Source organism: Maniola hyperantus, mitochondrion, assembly GCF_902806685.2.
Source record: "Maniola hyperantus mitochondrion, complete genome".
Classification (NCBI taxonomy): domain Eukaryota; kingdom Metazoa; phylum Arthropoda; class Insecta; order Lepidoptera; family Nymphalidae; genus Maniola; species Maniola hyperantus.
Genome location: NC_088517.1, coordinates 1 through 15,345, shown reverse-complemented (window position 1 = coordinate 15,345; position 15,345 = coordinate 1). Strand labels below are relative to the sequence as shown.

General features: G+C 19.9%; 13 protein-coding genes and 24 non-coding genes across 37 annotated transcripts; 14 read left to right on the top strand and 23 right to left on the bottom strand. All coding sequences in view use genetic code 5, as the record gives it.

Annotated features, from left to right (window-relative positions):
• The first annotated feature begins 506 nt into the window (after positions 1 to 506).
• 12SrRNA lies at positions 507 to 1,283 on the top strand. The gene has a single exon. It is a non-coding gene; the product is annotated as a 12S ribosomal RNA (ribosomal RNA).
• trnV lies at positions 1,284 to 1,347 on the top strand. The gene has a single exon. It is a non-coding gene; the product is annotated as a tRNA-Val (tRNA).
• Positions 1,348 to 2,680, top strand: 16SrRNA. The gene has a single exon. It is a non-coding gene; the product is annotated as a 16S ribosomal RNA (ribosomal RNA).
• trnL1 lies at positions 2,681 to 2,747 on the top strand. The gene has a single exon. It is a non-coding gene; the product is annotated as a tRNA-Leu (tRNA).
• Position 2,748: 1 nt separating this feature from the next.
• ND1 (NADH dehydrogenase subunit 1) lies at positions 2,749 to 3,705 on the top strand. The gene has a single exon. It carries the CDS (start codon positions 2,749 to 2,751, stop codon positions 3,703 to 3,705), a length of 957 nt encoding a protein of 318 aa, YP_011102177.1.
• trnS2 lies at positions 3,704 to 3,769 on the bottom strand. The gene has a single exon. It is a non-coding gene; the product is annotated as a tRNA-Ser (tRNA).
• An 18-nt stretch (positions 3,770 to 3,787) lies between these two features.
• On the bottom strand, positions 3,788 to 4,939 carry CYTB (cytochrome b). Its single transcript has one exon. It carries the CDS (start codon positions 4,937 to 4,939, stop codon positions 3,788 to 3,790), a length of 1,152 nt encoding a protein of 383 aa, YP_011102176.1.
• On the bottom strand, positions 4,939 to 5,469 carry ND6 (NADH dehydrogenase subunit 6). Its single transcript has one exon. The coding sequence runs from the start codon at positions 5,467 to 5,469 to the stop codon at positions 4,939 to 4,941; it is 531 nt and encodes a 176-aa protein (YP_011102175.1).
• Positions 5,470 to 5,471: 2 nt separating this feature from the next.
• On the top strand, positions 5,472 to 5,536 carry trnP. The gene has a single exon. It is a non-coding gene; the product is annotated as a tRNA-Pro (tRNA).
• trnT lies at positions 5,537 to 5,600 on the bottom strand. Its single transcript has one exon. It is a non-coding gene; the product is annotated as a tRNA-Thr (tRNA).
• A 5-nt stretch (positions 5,601 to 5,605) lies between these two features.
• Positions 5,606 to 5,893, top strand: ND4L (NADH dehydrogenase subunit 4L). Its single transcript has one exon. It carries the CDS (start codon positions 5,606 to 5,608, stop codon positions 5,891 to 5,893), a length of 288 nt encoding a protein of 95 aa, YP_011102174.1.
• Positions 5,893 to 7,231, top strand: ND4 (NADH dehydrogenase subunit 4). The gene has a single exon. A coding segment is annotated over exon 1 (1,339 nt).
• trnH lies at positions 7,232 to 7,296 on the top strand. Its single transcript has one exon. It is a non-coding gene; the product is annotated as a tRNA-His (tRNA).
• Positions 7,297 to 7,320: 24 nt separating this feature from the next.
• On the top strand, positions 7,321 to 9,031 carry ND5 (NADH dehydrogenase subunit 5). Its single transcript has one exon. A coding segment is annotated over exon 1 (1,711 nt).
• Positions 9,032 to 9,097, top strand: trnF. The gene has a single exon. It is a non-coding gene; the product is annotated as a tRNA-Phe (tRNA).
• On the bottom strand, positions 9,096 to 9,162 carry trnE. Its single transcript has one exon. It is a non-coding gene; the product is annotated as a tRNA-Glu (tRNA).
• A 6-nt stretch (positions 9,163 to 9,168) lies between these two features.
• On the bottom strand, positions 9,169 to 9,228 carry trnS1. Its single transcript has one exon. It is a non-coding gene; the product is annotated as a tRNA-Ser (tRNA).
• Positions 9,229 to 9,290, bottom strand: trnN. The gene has a single exon. It is a non-coding gene; the product is annotated as a tRNA-Asn (tRNA).
• Positions 9,291 to 9,298: 8 nt separating this feature from the next.
• Positions 9,299 to 9,360, bottom strand: trnR. Its single transcript has one exon. It is a non-coding gene; the product is annotated as a tRNA-Arg (tRNA).
• On the bottom strand, positions 9,360 to 9,424 carry trnA. The gene has a single exon. It is a non-coding gene; the product is annotated as a tRNA-Ala (tRNA).
• On the bottom strand, positions 9,424 to 9,777 carry ND3 (NADH dehydrogenase subunit 3). The gene has a single exon. The coding sequence runs from the start codon at positions 9,775 to 9,777 to the stop codon at positions 9,424 to 9,426; it is 354 nt and encodes a 117-aa protein (YP_011102171.1).
• On the bottom strand, positions 9,778 to 9,843 carry trnG. The gene has a single exon. It is a non-coding gene; the product is annotated as a tRNA-Gly (tRNA).
• A 2-nt stretch (positions 9,844 to 9,845) lies between these two features.
• COX3 (cytochrome c oxidase subunit III) lies at positions 9,846 to 10,637 on the bottom strand. Its single transcript has one exon. It carries the CDS (start codon positions 10,635 to 10,637, stop codon positions 9,846 to 9,848), a length of 792 nt encoding a protein of 263 aa, YP_011102170.1.
• On the bottom strand, positions 10,637 to 11,314 carry ATP6 (ATP synthase F0 subunit 6). The gene has a single exon. It carries the CDS (start codon positions 11,312 to 11,314, stop codon positions 10,637 to 10,639), a length of 678 nt encoding a protein of 225 aa, YP_011102169.1.
• On the bottom strand, positions 11,308 to 11,472 carry ATP8 (ATP synthase F0 subunit 8). The gene has a single exon. It carries the CDS (start codon positions 11,470 to 11,472, stop codon positions 11,308 to 11,310), a length of 165 nt encoding a protein of 54 aa, YP_011102168.1.
• On the bottom strand, positions 11,473 to 11,539 carry trnD. The gene has a single exon. It is a non-coding gene; the product is annotated as a tRNA-Asp (tRNA).
• A 3-nt stretch (positions 11,540 to 11,542) lies between these two features.
• trnK lies at positions 11,543 to 11,613 on the bottom strand. Its single transcript has one exon. It is a non-coding gene; the product is annotated as a tRNA-Lys (tRNA).
• COX2 (cytochrome c oxidase subunit II) lies at positions 11,614 to 12,289 on the bottom strand. The gene has a single exon. A coding segment is annotated over exon 1 (676 nt).
• On the bottom strand, positions 12,290 to 12,351 carry trnL2. Its single transcript has one exon. It is a non-coding gene; the product is annotated as a tRNA-Leu (tRNA).
• COX1 (cytochrome c oxidase subunit I) lies at positions 12,352 to 13,887 on the bottom strand (the record flags this gene model as incomplete). Its single annotated transcript has 1 exon — positions 12,352 to 13,887. A coding segment is annotated over one exon (1,536 nt), but the record flags the coding sequence as incomplete, so codon positions are not given.
• Positions 13,888 to 13,895: 8 nt separating this feature from the next.
• Positions 13,896 to 13,960, top strand: trnY. Its single transcript has one exon. It is a non-coding gene; the product is annotated as a tRNA-Tyr (tRNA).
• On the top strand, positions 13,961 to 14,024 carry trnC. The gene has a single exon. It is a non-coding gene; the product is annotated as a tRNA-Cys (tRNA).
• On the bottom strand, positions 14,017 to 14,083 carry trnW. Its single transcript has one exon. It is a non-coding gene; the product is annotated as a tRNA-Trp (tRNA).
• On the bottom strand, positions 14,082 to 15,095 carry ND2 (NADH dehydrogenase subunit 2). The gene has a single exon. It carries the CDS (start codon positions 15,093 to 15,095, stop codon positions 14,082 to 14,084), a length of 1,014 nt encoding a protein of 337 aa, YP_011102165.1.
• Positions 15,096 to 15,147: 52 nt separating this feature from the next.
• On the top strand, positions 15,148 to 15,216 carry trnQ. Its single transcript has one exon. It is a non-coding gene; the product is annotated as a tRNA-Gln (tRNA).
• On the bottom strand, positions 15,214 to 15,278 carry trnI. Its single transcript has one exon. It is a non-coding gene; the product is annotated as a tRNA-Ile (tRNA).
• Positions 15,279 to 15,345, bottom strand: trnM. Its single transcript has one exon. It is a non-coding gene; the product is annotated as a tRNA-Met (tRNA).

Sequence of the window (15,345 nt, the reverse complement as noted above, 5' to 3'; positions counted from 1 at the left end):
TTATTATATTTTATATTTATAATAAAAAATATTAAAAATGGTCTTAATAATAAATAAATATTAAAATTTAATCAAATATATTAAATATTTATATATATATTTAATGTATATATATATATATATTTATATTAAAAATTTAATTTATTATTTATTTAATTATAATTATATATAATTTAATTAATTAATATATTAATAATTTATAAATTTTTGGATTAATAAAAATTAATTAAATAATATTTATCATTTAAAATGAACTGTATTCGGATTATCATGAAATATATATTTAATATTGTTATTATGAAAAAAAATGAAAGAAAATATTAAAAATTTATTAATTTCTATTATACATTTAATATAAAAAAAAAAAAAAAAAACATGAAATATATATTTAATATTGTTATTATGAAAAAAAATGAAAGAAAATATTAAAAATTTATTAATTTCTATTATACATTTAATATAAAAAAAAAAAAAAAAAAATCTATGTGGAAAATTTTATAAATAAATAAAATAATTATATTTTTTATAATTTATTATAAATTTACTTTACATATAAATTTTAGTATAAAATTTTAATTATTTTAATAATAATTAATAATGAGATTATAGTAATTAAAATTAAAAATTTAAGAAATTAAGATTTAGTAATATAAAAATTAATAACTAATTTTGTGCCAGCAGTTGCGGTTATACAAAAATTAAATTAAATTATTTCAGTAAATAATAAATAATATATTTAATTAAAATAAATATTAAATTATTAAGTGAAATTTTAATTTGATTAAATTTTAATTTAATTTTATGATTTAATAAATTTAATAAATAAACTAGGATTAGATACCCTATTATTAAAAATTTAATTTATAAAACTAAAATAGTAAATAAAAAATATTGAAACTTAAATAATATGGCGGTATTTTAGTTCATTTAGAGGAATCTGTCTAATAATTGATAATCCACGAATAAATTTACTTAATTTAAAATTTTATATATCGTTGTTGAAAAAATATTTTTTAGTAAAAATAATATTTTAAAATTTCAAATAAAAATTAATTCAGATCAAGATGTAGAATATAATTAAGAATATGATGGATTACAATAAAATAATTTAATATGAATAATTTAATTTTAAAATTAATTTGAAGGTGGATTTAAATGTAATTTTAATTAATTTATTAAAATGATTAAAAATTAAAATATGTACATATTGCCCGTCACTTTCATTTGAAAATTGAAATAAGTCGTAACAAAGTAGAGGTACTGGAAAGTGTTTCTAGAATGATCAAATTAGAGCTTGTAAAAGTATTTCATTTACATTGAAAAGAAATTAAAATTTAATTAATTTGAGGGGGAAAAATTAATAAAATAAAATTAATAAAAAAAATTTTAAATTAAAAATAAATAATGGGGGTTAAAGTATTTTTAATAGAAAAAATTTTAAATTTTATAGGGAAATATGTATTGTAGAAGAAATTTGAAATAATTGAAATTAAATTAATTAAAAAGAAAATTTAATTTGTTGTATCTTGTGTATCAGAGTTTATTAAATAAATTTTTTAAAATAAAAAATCTCGAATTTAAAAGAGTTAATTAATTATAAAAGTTAATGTAACATAATTATTTTAAATAATTAATTAGAAATGAAATGTTAATCGTTTTTAAATATATCTAGTTATTTTAGAAAAAAATTTAATTTTAAATTTAAATAATTTTATAATTTATTAAAAAAAATTATAAAAATTTAAATTTAATATATTAGGGGATAAGCTTTAATTTAAAAATTTATAATTAAATAATTTATATTAAAATTTTTAAAATTTATATTGTTTAAAAATTTTAATTTATTATAAAAAATTTTAATAAAAATAAAATTTTATTGAAAAAATTTAAAATTATATAAAATAATAATTTTTAATAATAAAAAATTAGTAATAATGATAAAATTAGTATAAATAAAATAAAAAAAAATAAATTTATAATTAAAATTAATTAAAAGGAATTTGGCAAATAAAATATTCACTTGTTTATCAAAAACATGTCTTTTTGAATATAATTTAAAGTCTAATCTGCCCACTGATAAATATTAAAGGGCTGCAGTATCATGACTGTACAAAGGTAGCATAATCATTAGTTTTTTAATTGAAAACTTGTATGAAGGATTTGATGAAATATAAGCTGTCTCTAATTTATTTATAGAAATTTATTTTTTAGTTAAAAAGCTAAAATAATTTTAAAAGACGAGAAGACCCTATAGAGTTTTATATTTATTTTTATTAAAAAATTATATAAAAATTAATATTGAAATAAAATGAAGTATTATGTTGGGGTGATAGAAAAATTAAATTAACTTTTTTTAAAAATTAAACATAAATATATGATTAAATGATCCATTAATAATGATTATAAGAAAAAATTACCTTAGGGATAACAGCGTAATATTTTTTTTTAGTTCATATAAAAAAAAAAGTTTGCGACCTCGATGTTGGATTAAGATAAAATTTAAATGCAAAAGTTTAAAATTTTGATCTGTTCGATCATTAAAATCTTACATGATCTGAGTTCAAACCGGTGTGAGCCAGGTTGGTTTCTATCTTTAGATAATTAAAATATTTTAGTACGAAAGGATCAAATATTTAAAATAATTTTAATTTAAGAATATCATTAATTAAAAGTAAAGTTTACTATTTTGGCAGAAAAATGTAATGGTTTTAGAAGTCATAAATATATAATTTATTATATAAATAGTATATGATAATATTAGATTTATTAAATATAGTTATTGGAGTATTAATTTTAATTGTGGGGGTATTAATTGGTGTTGCTTTTTTAGTTTTATTAGAGCGTAAAGTTTTAGGTTATATTCAAATTCGTAAAGGTCCTAATAAAGTAGGGTTTATAGGTTTATTACAGCCTTTTTCTGATGCAATTAAATTATTTACTAAAGAACAAGTTTATTTAAATTATTCAAATTATATTTTTTATTATTTTTCTCCTGTTTTAAGTTTTATATTATCTTTAATAATTTGAATAGTAATTCCATATTATTTTAATTTAATTGTTTTTAATATAGGAGTTTTATTTTTTTTGTGTTGTATAAGTTTGGGAGTCTATACAGTTATAATTGCAGGGTGATCTTCTAATACAAATTATTCTTTATTAGGGGGGTTACGAGCTGTAGCTCAAACTATTTCTTATGAAGTTAGTTTGATTTTAATTATATTATCAAGTATTATTTTAATTATGGATTTTAATTTATTAAAATTTACAAATTATCAAGAATTAATTTGATTTATAATTATAATATTACCTTTAAGATTATGTTTTATATCTTCATTAATAGCTGAAGTAAATCGAACTCCTTTTGATTTTGCTGAGGGGGAAAGAGAATTAGTATCGGGGTTTAATATTGAGTATAGAAGAGGAGGATTTGCTTTAATTTTTTTAGCTGAGTATTCTAGAATTTTATTTATAAGATTATTGTTTGTTATTATTTACATAGGAGGTTATAATCTTAGATTATTATTTTATTTAAAAATAATTATAATTTCTTTTTTATTTATTTGAGTTCGGGGTACATTGCCTCGTTATCGATACGATAAATTAATGTATTTATGTTGAAAAAGATATTTACCTGTATCTTTAAATTATTTATTATTTTTTATTGGATTAATAATAATAATAAATTATAAAATAAATTTAGTATAAATTAATAGAATAAATAATTCTTTCTTAAGTTTTCAAAACAAATGCTTTTACAAGCTCATTAATTAATAAATTAATTAATAAATTAAGATTTGAAAATTAAATTATCTCAAATTTTATTTAAAATAGGATTAATAATAAAATAAGAAAAATAAAATATTGTTAATAATTGACTTGTAATTACGTATAAATTTTCAACAGGACGAGCTCCAATTCAGGTTAAAAGAATAATTGTTGCAATTAAGAATCAAAATAAAATTTGATTAAGGGGGTAAAATTGAATTCCTTGAATTTTTTTATTGAAGGTGAAAGGAAGAATAATTAAAATTAAAATTGATACTACTAAAGCAATTACACCTCCTAATTTATTTGGGATAGAACGTAGAATAGCATATGCAAAAAGGAAATATCATTCAGGTTGAATATGAATTGGGGTAACTAAAGGATTAGCTGGGATAAAATTATCTGGATCTCCAAGTAAATAAGGATTAGTTAAGGTTAAAAGAGTTAATATTATAGTTAAAATAATAAATCCAATTAAATCTTTGAATGTAAAAAAGGGATGAAAGGGAATTTTATCTAAGTTTCTATTAATACCTAATGGATTATTAGATCCTGTTTGATGAAGAAATAATAAATGAATAATTGTTATTATAAGAATAATAAAAGGTAATAAAAAGTGAAAGGTGTAAAATCGAGTAAGGGTTGCATTATCAACTGCAAATCCCCCTCAAATTCAATTAACTAATAGAGTTCCTAAATAAGGAACAGCTGAGAGGAGATTAGTAATAACTGTAGCTCCTCAAAAAGATATTTGTCCTCAGGGGAGGACATAACCTATAAAAGCTGTTGCTATTAATAAAAATAAAATAATTACTCCAATTATTCAAGTATAAAAAAAATTAAAGGATTCATAATAAATTCCTCGACCAATATGAAAATAAATACAAATAAAAAAAAAAGATGCTCCATTAGCATGTAAAGTTCGAATTAATCAACCATAATTTACATTTCGGCAAATATAATTAACTCTGAAGAATGCTGTTTCAATATTAGCTGTATAATATATAGTTAAGAATAGTCCTGTAATAATTTGAATTATTAAACATAAAGCTAGTAAGGATCCAAAATTTCATCATCTAGAAATATTAGAGGGAGAAGGTAAATCAATTAATGATCCGTTAATAATTTTAATAATGGGGTGAGTTTTTCGAATAGGCTTATAAAAATTTATCATTAGTTAAAAGAACGAAGTGGCCCAAAAAAAATATTTGTGATTTTTACTACTGCAATAAGAGTAATAAATAAATAAATAATTATTATAATTATTAATAAATAGGTTTGTTCATTATATAATTTAAATAAATTAATATTATTTTCATTATAAGTGAATAAAAATGTATTAATAAAATTATTTATATCTTCATTAAAGGAAAAATTTAGTCAATTTAAATTATTTTTTGTGATGATAATAATAAAAGTAAAAATTATGATTGGGGTGAAGAAAATAAATTTATTTAAAAAAGAAAAATTTAATAATTCATTAGATGCAATACTTGAGACGTAAATAAAAAGAACTAAAAGTCCTCCTAAAAAAACTAAAAATAAAATATAGGAAAATCAATAAGAATTAATAAGTATTCCTAATAAAAGACAAATAAATAAGGTTTGTATTAAAATTATTAATCCTATTGAAATAGGATGATTAATAAAAAATATAAAAATAGATAAAAAAATTACTATAAAAGATAAGAATATTTTTGTAATATCAAAGAATAGTTTAATAAAAATTATAATTTTGGAGATTATAGATAAAGAAATTCTTTTTCTTTGAAGTTTTTAAAGAAAATTCTTATTTTTGATTTACAAGACCAATATTTTAGTTAAATTATAAAAACAAATGATAATATTTAATATATGAATAATAGTATTTATTATATTTTTATTTGGGAATATAATTTTTGTAAGAAAACATAAACATTTATTAATTGTTTTAATAAGATTAGAGTTTATTGTTTTAAGAATTTTTTTTTCTTTAATGTTATATTTAAGAAAGGTTGATTATAATATATATATATTAATAGTTTTTTTAGTATTTTCAGTATGTGAAGGAGCTTTAGGGCTATCAATTTTAGTTTCCATAATTCGAACTCATGGTAATGATTATTTTCAAAGATTTAATTTAATTTAATGATAAAATTTTTAATAATAATAATATTTATAATACCTTTATGTTTAAAAAAAAATATATTTTGAATGGTTCAAAATATAATGGTAATAATAGCTTTTTTATTTATAAATATGTCTATTAATATTAATAATTTTAGTAATTTAAGATATATGATAGGATGTGATATAATTTCTTATGGGTTAATTTTATTAAGAATTTGAATTAGATTTTTAATAATCATAGCTAGAGAAAGATTATTAAAAAATAAATTTTATGATAATTTTTTTTTAATAAATATTATTATATTGATAATAATATTATATTTAACTTTTAGAGTAATAAATTTATTTTTATTTTATTTATTTTTTGAGGCTAGATTAATTCCAACTTTAATATTAATTATTGGATGAGGTTATCAACCTGAACGAATTCAAGCAGGGTTATATTTATTATTTTATACTTTATTTGCTTCTTTACCTTTATTATTAGGGATTTTTTATATTTATAGAAGTATAAATAGAATAATAATATATTTTTTAAAATTTTATAATTATAGATATTTTTTTTTATATATTAGAATAATTTTAGCTTTTTTAGTAAAAATACCAATATATTTTGTTCATTTATGATTACCTAAGGCTCATGTTGAAGCTCCTATTTCTGGTTCAATAATTTTAGCAGCTATTATATTAAAGCTAGGGGGGTATGGACTTTTACGGGTTATAATTATTTTACAGAAAGTTGGGTTAAAAATAAATTTTATTTGAGTGGTTATTAGATTAATTGGAGGATTTTATATTAGTTTAAAATGTTTTTGTCAAATTGATATAAAATCTTTAATTGCTTATTCATCTGTATGTCATATAAGAATTGTTATTGGAGGGATTATAACTATAAATTATTGAGGATTTATTGGTTCGTATGTTTTAATAATTAGTCATGGATTATGTTCATCTGGAATATTTTGTTTATCAAATATTAATTATGAACGATTGAATAGTCGAAGTTTATTTCTTAATCGGGGGCTAATAAATTTTATGCCTTCTTTAAGATTATGATGATTTTTAATATTATCTTCAAATATAGCAGCTCCTCCATCATTAAATTTAGTAGGTGAAATTAGATTAATTAATAGTTTAATTAGCTGATCTTGATTAACTATAATTATATTAATATTAACTTCTTTTTTTAGCGCCGGGTATAGATTATATTTATATTCTTATACTCAACATGGGAAATATAATATTGGAATTTATAGATTTTATACAGGAGTTTCTCGGGAATATTTGATATTAATATTACATTGACTTCCTTTAAATATTTTAGTAATAAAAATTGATTATAGAATACTTTGATTTTATTTAAATAATTTAAAAAAAATATTGATGTGTGGAGTCAAAAATATGAGTTATTCATTTTAAATCATTAATAAATATTCTTTATGTTTTATTAGATTTTTTTTTTTATTTTTTTTTATATTAATTAATTTTTTTATATCAATTTATTTTATTATAAATGAGATGGTATTATTTTTAGAGTGGGAAATTATTTCTTTTAATTCAATAAATTTAGTAATATCTATTTTATTAGATTCAATTTCTTTAACTTTTATAATATTTGTATCTTTAATTTCTTCTTCTGTTATTATATATAGTAAAAGTTATATAAGATCAGAATTAAATTTAAATCGTTTTATTATTTTAGTTTTATTATTTGTATTTTCAATAATTCTTTTGATTATTAGTCCTAATATTATTAGAATTATTTTAGGTTGAGATGGATTAGGTTTAGTTTCTTATTGTTTAGTTATTTATTATCAAAATATAAAGTCTTATAATGCTGGAATATTAACTGTTTTATCAAATCGAATTGGGGATATTATAATTTTAATAGTAATTGCTTGAATAGTGAATTATGGAAGTTGAAATTATATTTTTTATTTGGATTTTATAAATAATGATTATTCAATAAAAATTATTGGGGTTATAATTATTTTAGCTGCTATAACTAAAAGTGCTCAAATTCCATTTAGTTCATGATTACCTGCAGCTATAGCTGCTCCAACTCCTGTTTCTGCTTTAGTTCATTCTTCAACATTAGTAACTGCTGGTATTTATTTATTGATTCGATTTAGAAATTTATTAGTAAATACAATATTTATTAAATTATTATTATTATTATCAGGTTTAACAATATTTATAGCTGGTATTAGAGCAAATTATGAATTTGACTTAAAAAAGATTATTGCTTTATCGACATTAAGACAATTGGGGTTAATGATAAGTATTTTAAGAATAGGTTATTATGAATTAGCTTATTTTCATTTATTAACTCATGCTATATTTAAAGCTTTATTATTTATATGTGCTGGTAAGGTGATTCATTTAATAAATGATAATCAAGATATTCGGATAATAGGGGGTATAAGATTATATATTCCTTTAACTTCTTTATGTTTAAATATTTCTAATTTAGCTTTATGTGGAATTCCTTTTTTGGCTGGATTTTACTCTAAGGATTTAATTTTAGAGGTTGTTAGAATAAGAAATTTAAATTTTTTAGTTTTTTATTTATATTATATTTCTACTGGATTAACAATATTTTATACTATTCGATTATTAATATATTTAATAGTGGGGAGTTATAATTTATTATCTGTTTATAATTTATTTGAAGAAGATTATATTATATTAAATAGAATATTTATTTTATTATTTATAAGATTAATTTCTGGGAGATTTTTAAGTTGAATAATTTTTTCTTATCCTTATATAATTTATTTACCTTTTAATTTAAAAATGATAGTAATTTATGTTAGTTTAATGGGGTTAATAATGGGAATTTTAATTAGAAATATAAAAATTTATTCTTTGAATAAATTTATAAAAACTTATAATTTAAGTTTTTTTTTAAGTTTAATGTGATTTATACCAAGATTATCAACTTACGGTTTAAATTATTATTTTTTAAATTTTGGTCAAAAATTATTAAAAATTGTGGATATAGGATGAAGAGAGTATTATAGAGGTCAAGGAATATATGGTGTTATTAAATATTATTCTTTAGTTAATTATATTTATCAAATAAATAATTTTAAAATTTATTTATATAGATTTGTTTTATGAATAATAATTTATATTTTTATAATTATATTAATATACTTAAATAGCTTATAATAAGAGTATAATATTGAAGATATTAAGGAGATTAATAAATCTTTAAGTATTTATAAAAAATAATTTTTTATTTTTACAATGAAAATGTAATGTTTTATATTAAACTATATAAATTAAGTAAGAAATATTAATGAATTTAATCACTATAAATTAAGTTAGCAGCTTAACTATTTATATTTCAATTGGAATTTAATATTCAATTTTATCATTAACAGTGATATACCTCTAATTTGGTTTCAATTAATTTATTTAAATAAGGAGTAAAAACTCTATCTTTTAAGTCGAAATTAAATGCAAAATTGCTTCTTATTTAAGATAAATTGAAATTTCAATATTTTTTGAATGCAAATCAAATGTTTTTTTAAACTATAATCCTTAAATAGTTCAGTTTAATATATTTTGATTTCATTCATGATATAGTCCAATTAAAAGTATGATTATAAAAAATGAACTAATTTTTCATCAAATAATAAAATTAACTCTTTTAAAAGAAATAATTATGGGTAAAATTAAAGCAATTTCGATATCGAAAATTAAAAAAATTACTGTAATTAAAAAAAAATGTAATGAAAAGGGAATTCGAGGAAGAGTTTTAGGGTCAAATCCACATTCGAATGGTGAACATTTTTCTCGATCTATAATTGATTTTTTTGAAATAATAAAAGATAATATAATAAAAATATTAGAAATTAGTAAAATAATTAAAGAAAAAAATAGTAAAGTAAAAATTATTTATATTAATTATTATTAAACTTTTTGATTGGAAGTCAAATATACTAAATATATTATATAAATAATTAATTATTTCCTCATCAATAAATTGAAATATAAAGGAATAATCATACTACATCCACAAAATGTCAGTATCAAGCTGCAGCTTCAAATCCAAAATGATGATTATTAGAAAAATGATTATTTAAATGACGAATAAAACATGTAAGTAAGAATAATGTTCCAATAATTACATGTAGTCCGTGGAATCCTGTTGCTACAAAAAAGGTTGATCCATAAATTCTATCAGCGATAGTAAATGGGGCTTCAAAATACTCATAGGCTTGGAGAATGGTGAAATAAATTCCTAAAATAATAGTTAAAAATAATCCTTGTATAGTTTGAGTAAAATTATTTTCTATTAATCCATGATGAGCTCATGTAACAGTAATTCCTGATCTAATTAAAATAATTGTATTTAATAAGGGAATTTGAAAAGGATTAAAGGGGATAATTCTTGTTGGAGGTCATGTAGTTCCAATTTCAATATTAGGGGATAAACTACTATGAAAAAAAGCTCAAAAAAAAGAAATGAAAAAAAAAATTTCAGAAATAATAAATAAAATTATACCTCAACGAAGTCCATTAGAAACTAATAATGTATGTTTTCCTTGAAATGTTCCTTCACGACAGATATCTCGTCATCATTGATATATTGTTAATAGAATAATTGAATATCCTAAAATTAAAAGATTTATATTGAAATTGTGGAATCATTTTACTAGTCCTGTAACAAGAGTTATAGTTCCAATAGCTCCTGTTAAGGGTCAAGGGCTAAAATCTACTAGATGATAAGGGTGATTATGAGTTGATTTCATTAGTTAACTTCTCTAGAATAAAGAGTTCTTAAAATAGTAATTACATAAGATTGAATAATAGCAACTGCGAATTCTAAAATTAATAATAAAATTTGTGTAAAAATTAAAATAATTAATAAATAATTAGGTATATTTATACCTGAATTTCCTAATAAAGTTAATAATAAATGTCCTGCAATTATATTAGCAGTTAAACGAACTGCTAAAGTTCCTGGGCGAATAATATTACTAATTGTTTCAATTAATACTATAAAAGGTATAAGAACAGTAGGTGTTCCTTGAGGGATTAAATGGGTAAATATATGTTGTGTATTATTAATTCAGCCATAAATTATAAAACTTAATCAAAGAGTTAATGATAAAGTTAATGAAAGATTTAAATGACTTGTACTTGTAAAAATATAAGGGAATAATCCTAAAAAATTATTAAATAAAACGAAAAAAAATAATGTGATAAAAATAAATGTTGATCCATTATATCTATTAATTCCTATTAATGTTTTAAATTCATTATGAAGTTTAGTTGAAATAAAATTTCATAATATAAAATATCGATTAGGTATAAATCAAAAAGAATAAGGAATAAATATTAATCCAATAAAAGTTCTAATTCAATTAAGAGATAAATTAAAAATATTGGTAGATGGATCAAAAATTGAAAATAAATTACTTATCATTTTCAGGAAAAATTATTTTTAGTTATTAAAATCTTTGATATATTTTTAGAATTATAATTATAATTAAAAATATAATAATTAATAATATTAAATAAAATAAAAATACAAATAAAAAAAAATAAAGAAAATAATCAGTTAATTGGTATTATTTGAGGGATAAAAGAATATTACAAAAGTAATTATTTAAATTTGACATATTTATGTTATTAAATTAACTAATTCTTTATTTCATTAGAAGTAATTGCTAAATTACTATAAAATGGTTTAAGAGACCAGTACTTGCTTTCAGTCATCTAATGATGAATAATTATTGATTCAATTAATAAAATTTTTAATGGTTACTCTTTCAATTACAATAGGTATAAAACTATGATTTGCCCCACAAATTTCAGAACATTGTCCAAAAAAAATTCCTGGGCGATTAATAAAAAAACTAGTTTGATTTAATCGTCCAGGATTAGCATCGACTTTTACTCCTAAGGATGGAATTGTTCAGGAATGAATTACATCAGTTGCAGTAATTAAAATTCGAATTTGATTATTTATAGGGAGAACAACACGATTGTCAACATCTAATAAACGAAAGTTATTTTTATTGTCGAATTGAGTTATATAGGAATCAAATTCAACATTATTAAAATCTGAATATTCATAACTTCAATATCATTGATGACCAATAGATTTTAATGTAATTAAAGGGTTATTAAGTTCATCTAAAAGATAAAGTAAACGTAAAGAAGGTAAAGCAATAAAAATTAAAGTAATTGCAGGAAGAATAGTTCAAATCAATTCAATTATTTGATTTTCTATTAAAAATCGATTGATATATTTATTAAAAAATAATCTTAATATTAAATAAGAAATTAAAATAGTAATAATAATTAAAATAACTAAAGTATGATCATGGAAAAAAATGATTTGTTCTATAAGTGGAGAAGCTCTATTTTGAAAATTTAAATTAGATCATGTTGCCATTTCTAAAAAAAGGATAGTCCTTTATAAATGGGGTTTAAATCCATTACATATAATCTGCCATATTAGAAGTTAGTTAAAATAGGGAGTTCATTATAAGAATGTTCAGCAGGAGGTAAATTTTGGTATCATTCAATAGATGAAGGTATATTTAGTGAAAATAAAATAATGCGTTGATAAATTATTGATTCTCAAATAATAACAATAATTAATATTATAGAAAATAAAGAAATATAGGATCCTAATGAAGAAATAATATTTCAAGATAGGAAACTATCAGGATAATCAGAGTATCGGCGGGGTATTCCGGCTAATCCTAAAAAATGTTGAGGAAAAAAAGTTAAATTTACTCCAATAAATATAGAAATAAATTGAATTTTTAATAAATAAGGATTTAATATTAATCCAGTAAAAAGGGGGTATCAATGAACAAATCCTCCGAAAATAGCAAATACGGCTCCTATAGATAAAACATAATGAAAATGAGCTACAACATAATAAGTATCATGAAGAGTAATATCAAGGGAAGAGTTAGCTAAAATTACTCCTGTTAATCCACCTACTGTAAATAAAAAAATAAATCCTAAACCTCAAAGTATAGAAGGACTATAGTTAATTTGAGTTCCGTGAAGAGTTGCTAATCATCTAAAAATTTTAATTCCTGTTGGAACTGCAATAATTATTGTAGCTGAAGTAAAGTAGGCTCGAGTGTCAATATCTATTCCTACTGTAAATATATGATGAGCTCATACAATAAATCCTAATAATCCAATTGTTAATATGGCATAAATTATTCCTAAACATCCAAAAGTTTCTTTTTTTCCTCTTTCTTGAGAAATAATATGGGAAATTATTCCAAATCCTGGTAAAATTAAAATATAAACTTCTGGGTGGCCGAAAAATCAAAATAGATGTTGGTATAAAATTGGGTCTCCTCCTCCAGCAGGATCGAAAAAAGAAGTATTTAAATTTCGATCGGTAAGAAGTATGGTAATAGCTCCTGCTAATACTGGTAATGATAGTAATAATAATAAAGCTGTAATTCCAACAGCTCAAACAAATAAAGGTATTTGATCATAGGATATATTATTAACTCGTATATTAATGATTGTTGTGATAAAATTAATAGCTCCTAAAATAGAAGAAATTCCAGCTAAATGGAGAGAAAAAATTGCTAAATCAACTGAAGATCCACCATGGGCAATGTTAGAGGAAAGGGGGGGGTAAACTGTTCAACCTGTTCCTGCTCCATTTTCAACGATACTACTTGAAATTAATAAAATTAAAGAGGGGGGGAGAAGTCAAAAACTTATGTTATTTATTCGGGGGAAAGCTATATCAGGAGCTCCTAATATAAGGGGGACAAGTCAATTACCAAATCCTCCAATTATAATAGGTATTACTATAAAAAAAATTATAATAAAAGCATGAGCTGTAACAATAGTATTATAAATTTGATCATCTCCAATTAAAAATCCAGGATTACCTAATTCTGTTCGAATAATAAGTCTAAGGGAGGTTCCTACTATTCCTGCTCAAATTCCAAAAATAAAATATAAAGTTCCAATATCTTTATGATTGGTAGAAAAGAATCATTTTCGCTTAAAATAGTAAAATGGCTGAGGTTAAAGCGATAAATTGTAAATTTATTAACGAGAAAGTTCTCTTTTACTAGGCCTTATAGTCATATTTTGATATAAAATTGCAAATTTTATGGGGTATATTAATACTAAGGCTTAAAGAGATTTCTTTATAAATAATTTTGAAGATTATTAGTTTAATTTAACTTAAAACCTTAAAAAAAAAATAAGGTTCTAAAAATTATTCCTAATAATGAAATGAATCTAAAAAAATTAATTAAAATTAAAAGGTTATTTTTAATAAAAATTTTAAATCATTTAAATTTGAAAGAAAAAAATATAAATGAAGAATAAATAATTCGAATATAAAAAATTAATATAATTAATCTTATTATAATAAAAAAAAAAGAAATAATATAAAATTTATTTAAAATTAAATAATTAATAATTAATCATTTAGGAAAGAAACCTAAGAATGGAGGTAATCCTCCTAATGATAAGAAATTAATTATAATTGAAAATTTAATTGAAAAATATATATTAAAATTAAATATTTGATTAATATAAAAAATATTTAATGTATAAAATAAAAAACATATAATTCTAATTAAAAAAGAATAAAGAAAAAAATAAACTATTCATAAATTTTCTCTAATTAGTAATGCTGATAATATTCATCCTAAATTATTAATTGAAGAAAATGCTATTAATTTTCGTAAAGAAGTTTGATTGAATCCTCCAATAGCTCCAATTAAAACATTAAAAATTATAATGAATATTAAAAATTTTATATTAAAATAATATGACAATAAAATTATGGGGGTAATTTTTTGTCAAGTTATTAAAATAAAGCAATTTAATCAAGAAAGTCCTTCTATAATATTGGGGAATCAAAAATGAAAGGGTGCAGATCCTATTTTTATTAATAAAGAGGAATTAATTAAAATAGAAATAAAATTATTTGTGAAAAAATTTTTTATTAAAAATAAATTTAAAATAATTGCAAATAAGAAGTTAATTGAAGCAATTGATTGAGTTAAAAAATATTTTAAAGAGGCTTCAGAATTTAATAAGTTATTAGGGTTGGAAATTAGGGGGATAAAACTTAATAAATTAATTTCTAATCCAATTCAACAACCAAGTCAAGAGTTAGAAGAAATTGAAATTAAAGTTCTAAAAAATAAAGTAAATAAAAAAAATATTTTATTAGAATTAAAAAAAAATAAAATTTAAAATAAGAAATAATTTTTCTTATAAATGAATAAGTCATTTTTAAATAAATATATTTTAGTGTAAGGTGCACAATAATTTTTGAAGTTATTAGGTATAGTTTAATTCTATAAAATATAATAAAGGTAAAAAATTACATTATTTATCCTATCAGAATAATCCTTTTTATCAGGCACTTTATTTTTAAAAAAAAGGGATTCCTTTATATTTGAGGTATGAGCCCAAAAGCTTTATTTAGCTTATTTTTAA